The sequence below is a fragment of the Rhynchophorus ferrugineus genome, unplaced genomic scaffold, assembly GCF_030347505.1.
Source record: "Rhynchophorus ferrugineus isolate W39M unplaced genomic scaffold, kcgeb_rfMv2 rfM2, whole genome shotgun sequence".
Lineage (NCBI taxonomy): Eukaryota > Metazoa > Arthropoda > Insecta > Coleoptera > Curculionidae > Rhynchophorus > Rhynchophorus ferrugineus.
Window position 1 is genome coordinate 98,435 of NW_027472581.1, and position 8,145 is coordinate 106,579.

General features: G+C 29.5%; 1 protein-coding gene across 1 annotated transcript; it reads left to right on the plus strand.

Annotated features, from left to right (window-relative positions):
- The first annotated feature begins 259 nt into the window (after positions 1 to 259).
- Positions 260 to 6,229, plus strand: LOC143190887 (myrosinase 1). The gene is made up of 10 exons (XM_076395459.1): positions 260 to 2,606; positions 2,662 to 2,831; positions 2,901 to 3,043; positions 3,284 to 3,477; positions 3,535 to 3,750; positions 3,808 to 3,928; positions 4,261 to 4,355; positions 4,424 to 4,593; positions 5,593 to 5,854; positions 5,915 to 6,229. Exons 2-10 carry the CDS (start codon positions 2,791 to 2,793, stop codon positions 6,146 to 6,148), a joined length of 1,476 nt encoding a protein of 491 aa, XP_076251574.1. The 5' UTR covers positions 260 to 2,606; positions 2,662 to 2,790; the 3' UTR covers positions 6,149 to 6,229.
- The last annotated feature ends 1,916 nt before the right edge of the window (positions 6,230 to 8,145 follow it).

Genomic DNA, 8,145 nt, shown 5'->3' on the forward strand with positions numbered 1-8,145 from the left:
TTTTAAAGCATCGGAACTGGTATTCATATGATATTATTGTTCACAGAATCATGGAAGTCAAATAATTGCAAATTAAATAAAAAGCAGTAACTGTCACAGAGGATTGACATGAAAGGAAAGGATGTTGTTTAGACATCTAAATAACTCATTTATTTTTAGAAAAAATTGATTATACGTTATTATAAATATATTTACAATATTATCCGATGCGATTTAATACTGGTAATATCACCTTCGAAACATTGCATAGATCCTTCAAAACACTTTGCTGAAGTGTAAACAAATTATATTATTGCATTCCTATTAATTGATATCTGAAATTCGCCGTTACACTGCTACGCACAATGTAACCTGATATTACTTCTGTTAGTATGCTTGTTGAATCAATAACACTATATCAAACCTGATCGGAACCCAACAACTCGTTAAGGAAGTTCTCATTAGTAAAACTAAATAGTGCTTTGAATTTAAACCATATCATATATAAATTGTATATATGATTTTAAAAGAAAAATACACACGTTTGATTAAGGAATGGTAAACGTACTTAATATGGTTTAATTTTTGTTTTTAATAAGTTTGTTTTGTTCCACAAAAGAATAAATTTAGTTCTTTAATAACACTCAAGTTTCCAGCCAAATGTTGAAATATATTTATTTAAATGATTGTACGAAGGTATAATGTTAAATTGAAACAACATTCTTAGTATTTATAATAAGAAATAAGGCCCGAGGTTATCACTGCAACATTAACGTTATTGTATGGCAAAGTTAGTTTATTCTGTTAAATTTATTTAACTATTATATTGAACAATTATTAAATATATAGTGCAATATCTATAACATTCTACATCTCTAACATTATTCCATTAAATTCGTTGGAAGAAATGAATCCTATTAACTTACTACCTCACCTGTATAATATAGTTTTGCTAAATGTAAAAAATACAATTTTAGATATGTATTCATTTTCTGCAGTTCTCAGTTGGCGCTTTAGGAACATATAGATGCGAAAAAACTAATCGTATTCAATGTATAGGCATATTAAAGGGAATATAAGATATTGTAGGTGTAATGATCGGTATATCTACAAATACATCAATTATACATGTTTTAATTCATACTATTTGCAATTTAATTTTAATAGAATTTGTTTAATTTGAATTTTGCAGATGAGACTAGGTATTGTTTTTAGATGTACATGATAATGCTGTTTTAACTGAAACAACTTGTCGGAGATTTAAAAGCTTAATGTTGGTGATTTTGCATTAAGGACCTTTAATCTACTATTAATAAACCTTAACAATTTAACATTTGCTGCAGTTCATTAATGTAGACGAACTCTTAACCATCTAGGTCATTTTTTTCTGTGAACTGTTGTCTATTGGAAACGACGTCGAAATAAAATATTTAACGAGCCTGCAAGCGATTTATATTTTGAAAACGCGATTCTTTTGTTTCAACTTTTAAATACACCATCGCAGACGGGAAATTCATACAGTTAGACCCTTAAGCGACAGATAATGACTTCGTTTTGAATCAGTTAACAAGATATTTTTTTGCCAAAAAACCTGGATTTAACAAATCTTAGCGTATGCGTTTGTATATATAATTGTAATGGTATATATTTTCTTGATAAAAATAAAGCTTTATTATATCATTTTTTTATTTGGGCTCGATCGACGGTGGCAATTTGTTTCTGTTATCTTTTGCTTATTATTATCGTTCAAAAGATAATGATAATAATAAGACACATAATAATTAAAAAAAACGTATCACCCATCAATTTCTTACGAAATATTTAATAAAAATAAATTTTAATTTTTAAAATGTATAGAAATGTTTTTAATAATATTATAATATTATTTAGGGGTAGGATATGGGCCGGAAGTTTCTATCTCTGTACCACCTCAATCTATTGGTGACGTTTTATAGCCTAATCTTCAATTTAATGAACTCATAGCCTACCAACTAATGATGGGTCTCCAGAAAATGTAACGCAAAAGTTATCCTGACAAGAATGTATAAATGGTTTAGTGAGAGATTTAGATATAACCAAGGGAACAGGAGACTCCGATGGTTCCAGAATAAAAGAGAAACGGTTATTAAAATACCATTGGTTATTTCCCAATGAATATTAATTCAATTAAAACTAATAACACAAAAATATATTTAGTTCGTCAAACTTGATCAAAGCAATTTTCAAAGAAAAATTTCAAAAATTATAGTACGCTGCCATCTAAGAGAGAAAAACAAGGCTGTTGACATAAAATGCTTTAAAATAAAGACTACGTTTATCGATATAAGAGTAATTAGGGTGTAATTTCATCGCATGATTGAATTCGAAAAGAAAAAACCTAATGTCCCTTATTGGATTGATTTGTTTGTAAAGCAAAGAAGAAGTGATCAATCAAAAGCGAGCGTTACGCTTTTGTAAAAAGAAAATTTCAACAAGAAATTTACCGTACAACAAAGTTTTACAATTTTATTGTTTTCTTAAACAATGCCCCTATAGAGTTATAATTGCTTATATAATAGAATATACATCTTTTTAAAGTATGCTACATCTAAAAGTGAACATTCATCATAACAAAATGTTATCGATAGGTTAGTAAAAAGGTGGAATCATATTTCGATATTTACTAGTTAATTTTCATTACAGAATCTAATCTCAAAGTAAACTGTAATTGTTCCCGAAAAGAATTGGATAGGATATTTTTAATTATCTACTTGAGATATAAATTAAGCATAAAAGGTTAAGTGCGTCAAATAATATCTAATATATTCAATCATGAGAAAACTAATTGTTCTGTTGTTATGTTTCCATTTGGGGTAAGTTTATCGGTTCTAACTTTCTAGCTATCTAGCTTTTTAACATTTTAAAATTTATAAAATTTAAAGAGCATTTGAAGAAATATCTACCAAAAAGTTTCCGGAATCATTTTTATTTGGAGCTGCTACTGCTGCTTATCAGATTGAAGGTGGATGGAATGAAGACGGGAAAGGAGAAAGCATGTGGGATAGATTTGTTCACGATGATCCAAGTAAGACATCATTAGTTTTTTTAAAACTGTTGAAATCTAGGGACTCTCATATAGAGTTGTTACGATTTGCCGCTTAAGGTTAGTGAAAAATAGGAGCAGTTGTGATTGATTTGGAAGGTTTACTGTTTTGGCGACACTAAAGGTCACTATCAAGTAACTATTTTTAATGCATGTTTACTGCTATATCAGAAAGATTTTCTTAATTTTACCATATAACTTATATTCTACGTTCCGCTTTAGGTAGAGTAAAAGATGGACAAAATGGCGATATAGCGTGTGACTCGTACCATAAATGGCAGGAAGATGTGGAATTATTAACACAATTAGGTGTAAAACTTTATAGATTTTCACTTTCATGGCCTCGAATTTTACCAGATGGCACTCCACGCAAAGTAAACCAAGCCGGTATCAATTACTATCGTAATTTAATTAATGTAATTAAACCATTTTCGATGTTGGATAATTACTAATATTTAGTTCATTGCTTATAGGCACTAAAACAAGCTGGTATAGAACCAATGGTAACACTATACCATTGGGACCTTCCACAACACCTTCTCGAGCTTGGCGGTTGGTTAAATTCGGACATTGCAAATTATTTTGGAGATTATGCTCGAATAGCCTTTGAGAATTTCGGTGATGATGTTAAGCTGTGGGCAACAGTCAACGAACCAAAGACAACATGTCTCAGTGGATACGCGTATGGGGTATATAATAACAATTTTTATTTAACATTTATTGTAATTATTATGAACTGATTTCAGGAAATGGCCCCGGGATTTACTCTTCCCGGTGATGGTGTTTATAAATGTGCGAAAGTTCAACTTCTTGCACACGCAAAGGCTTATCATATTTATCATGCTGAATTTGCTACAAAACAAAAAGGTAATTTAATATTGCAATGGGATATTATAAGAATTGTGAATTGTGATTATGAAAAACTTAAAAATTATTTTCTTAAATTCAATTCGTTAGTACAAAAAGTTATATTATTTTATAAAGTATTTTTCCCTATTAGACATTATTTTTCCACATGTTTCTTTAAGTATTTAAATGCTGTACGCTGCCATTATATTTCGATATATGTTAATTTTCATATATGTTTAATTGTTACTAAATATGTAAGTAATTATGGTATATCTATTATTTTAAATAGAATTTTACTATAATTTTCTACGTCAAAATTGTAAATTTTTCACAATTCAACCACATTTCAGGAAGAATTAGTTTAGTTATCGACGCCAGTTACAACTTACCAGCTCTTAATAACGATCGAGATATTTTTGGTGCCCAAAGAGAAGATGAATTCACTGTAAGTAGCAACGTATTTAATTTTACTTTATCATTATTTATGCTTCTACTTAATTTACTCTACATCAGCTTGGTTGGTTTGCACATCCGGTATATCTCGGTGACTGGCCAGAACTAATGAAGACTAGAATCGGAAATCTCAGTAAACAGCAGGGATACTCCTTTTCCAGATTGCCAGAATTCAATCAAGAGGAAATAAATTATATAAATGGAACATTTGACTTTTTCGGCTTAAATACGTAAGATATAATACATTATCCCATGGAGTTATATACATATATATTATACAGCACATTCCTGTTTCCCTTTCCCGGTTCTTCTAATTATTGCCTTAATATGTTGAGAGAACTACTTTGTGACACCTTAGTCACAAGTACTTCTTGTATCATAACTTAGTAGCTGTAGGGATATAATATCACACCATTGAAAACATGACTAATAACATAATGGCCTAAGTAATCAATCGAGTAAGTACTAATATAGAATCATATAAAATTTATAATTTTCGTTTGAACAAATCAGTAGAAGAATAAACAAGAACATCTTATATGTTTTAAGATGGTTGATAATGAATAAAAAGGCTGTGCAGAAATACAAGAGAAGTCATAGGCTAATAAAGCGGAATAAAAAAATATAAAAGAACTTCCAGAGTAGTATATGAACCAATAACTATTAATTAGTAGATATTTAAAAAATTATTAGTCAATATTTGTTTGATGATTAAATTAACATTTTCTTTAATTAATATTGAACATTGTGGAGTTCCTGAGGTGTATTTTTTTCGTAAAACTATTGAACACACAATTGCTAATATGTTTCTAGTTTTCTTCTGTCTTCTTTTATGTAGTTTCCGGGAATTTATTATATTTAATACTACTGAAATCATAATCTATTACCTTAACTTAATTTGGCAGCGTAACATCAATTTTAGTAAATACGTTTAATTTAACCTCATTAAAAATAGCTAAAAAACATGGGGACTAATTCTTATAAATCCTCTATTCCAAAATTTAATACCACATAATCATTCTTTCAAGGTGCAATGATGGCAGATTCGACAACATTGCTTGATGGGATTTTGAAGGTGAAAATGAGCCTCATTCGATTTCATTTTGGAAGTAATTTTTCAGTATTTCATAATGAGCGCCGCGGTATTACCGATGTCGAAACAACACTTACTTCGAAACCAACAGCTAACGCATATTTTATATTTTATTTTAATTTAAAATGAATTTCAGATATACCAGCAACTTAATAACGTATATCGTGGATATTGACATTGGTGACCCAAATTATTTCACAGACAAAAGTACCATTCCTTGGCAAGATAGCAATTGGGCTCCATCGAATGCTCCATGGCTTTATTCATATCCATTAGGAATGAGGAAGCTTCTAAATCACGTTTGGAATACCTATAAACCTGGCTCAATATATGTCACTGAAAACGGTTGGGCAACAGATGGAAGTTTAGAAGACAGCAGTAGAATAAGTTATCTTCAGGTAAATATGGTTTTATTTCATTCACTCTTGTATTTACAGTATTTTAAATATATTTTTTAGAATTATATGAGCAATATGTTGGATGCCATTACAGAAGATGGTGTTAACGTTGTTGGATACACTACCTGGAGTTTAATGGATAACTTTGAATGGGCTCAAGGCTATACTCAGAAATTTGGAATCATACACGTCGATTTTGATAGCCCGAACCGTACCAGAACTTTTAAAACATCAGCTTATTGGTACAAGAATGTAGTAGCTACTCGATGCTTGGTAGAAGAATGCCTTGACTGATTTAATATACGTTTTAAATAACTCTTATTGAGTTGTTATATTATTTAAGAAAATATATTTCAAATAAATTGTTTTAATGTACGACTGTCCTGAAAGTTTAATGTTGATTCTTTACTATCCGAGACACGAAACAATTAAAGGGAAACAAGATTCAGCCGCGTAATTAAGATAATGGTCCTAACAAGTAATAACCTCAGCTCTTGTGTTAATTAACAGACATTTCCTTAATCAGTTGGAAATTGGCAACAAATTGACATCGAGTCGGTTTGACAGTGTGGCAAGAAGCTCGTTAATTTTATATGTGACACTTGATGACCTCTGCTAAGATATCAAAATAATAACGAATGCAGAAATGCATAATTTCCTTATAAGTCAGCCAGGTTTAAAACGTGATAAGGTTAAATTCTATTTCAATTTCATTAAATTTCTATAAAGATTAATTGTTGGTAAAAAAATATGCAACTAATTTCAAATTTATATTAGGTTTGTAGGTAATATGTTTGTTTACTTTGTTGAAACACATTTGTGAAACATGAAAATAAATTAGGATTCAAAAGGACTATGTATGGTTATTATAATTTGATAAAGCGAATATCGAATATAATCAACTTAGTAACTTTCGGTCTAATTTTCATCATAGACGAGACGTAGACCAGTATATCTTTTGAAGCATTTCCTCTGATTTTACTTCAGTTTAAGTGCAACTCTCATTAGTTGTAATTAGAATAAATCTCCAGTTGTGCTATGTTTATGGTAGCTCAAACATTTCTGATATACTGATGTCGAAGTTTCTTCGGTATTGAAACTTGACTTCCTAAGATATTATGACATTGATAAGTCCCTATACTTCTTGAAGGATCTGACATAAGTCTTCATACCTGATCTGATATAAATTGTTCTAATTAATACTATTATTAAAGTACTATTATTTTTAACAAAAATGTAAATTGGGTTTTTCTCTAGGCCTTTTTATGATATCGATATGTTTTGCTTACATCATAGAATCAATCAAAATCAATAAATTTTGTACAAACTTTAGTAAAACAATATAATTCATCGAAAGCTATGATGCAACAAATTAGATAAACAAAATGTAATTAAGTTTTATTAAACTTCAAAATTCCAAATATATCGAATGCATAAATGTTTGTTTGTTTTAGATGTACGCTCTATTAACAAGTTTTGACGGAAGGCTTCGTAGAATGGAATTGAATGTTATACGCTAAATAATATTTTCATTAGTTAAATTTCACGTTCCATGAGTACTTCATAATGTTAACTGCTTTAAACAAACAGTACATATTTTTTATTAATCAATAATTCGATAGTATCAAAAAGTTAAAATTCGAGAGAAACAATATGTGGGAAATTATAAAATTAGAGTAAAATTAAGTTCTTTGTGTTTACAGCAACTGCGATACTGCTTAGGCCCATAAAATATATACTGAGTTTCTTTTGATAAAAATTGGCAAAAAAGGAATAAGGTAGAGCCATATTTTAGTATTGAATGTAATGTTTATTCTCTTCCACATGCACCATAGTAGAGAAACTCGGACATCTGTATTTTTGCCAAATATTACTTTAAAAGTATTTAAAGTATTACTTTAATCGTAAATGCCCCTTTCTCCTTCTGTATTATAAATCGTATTATAAAGTACTTAAACTTCTGTACTTGCTCTAACTAGCTGTCGTTGACGATTTAGGGTAGAAACATTAATTCACACATTTGTGTAGCGAATATAACTAAATAAATATCAACAAATGTTAGATCGGTCAAAAAGTTTCAAGCATTGGTCTAAATAATACTTCTCTTTTTAATTATCTTACGAATGATTGCGTTCATTACTATATCGAAAAGTAGTTGAGAGGCAACTTCTTTACAAGCGCCAGATCGAAAATTAAATGAATTCGACTAAAACGTGTAGAACTATTTCAAAATAATAATACCTGAACAACTAAAGAATGAATATATGAAGTAGCCTATAAATTAATATCAC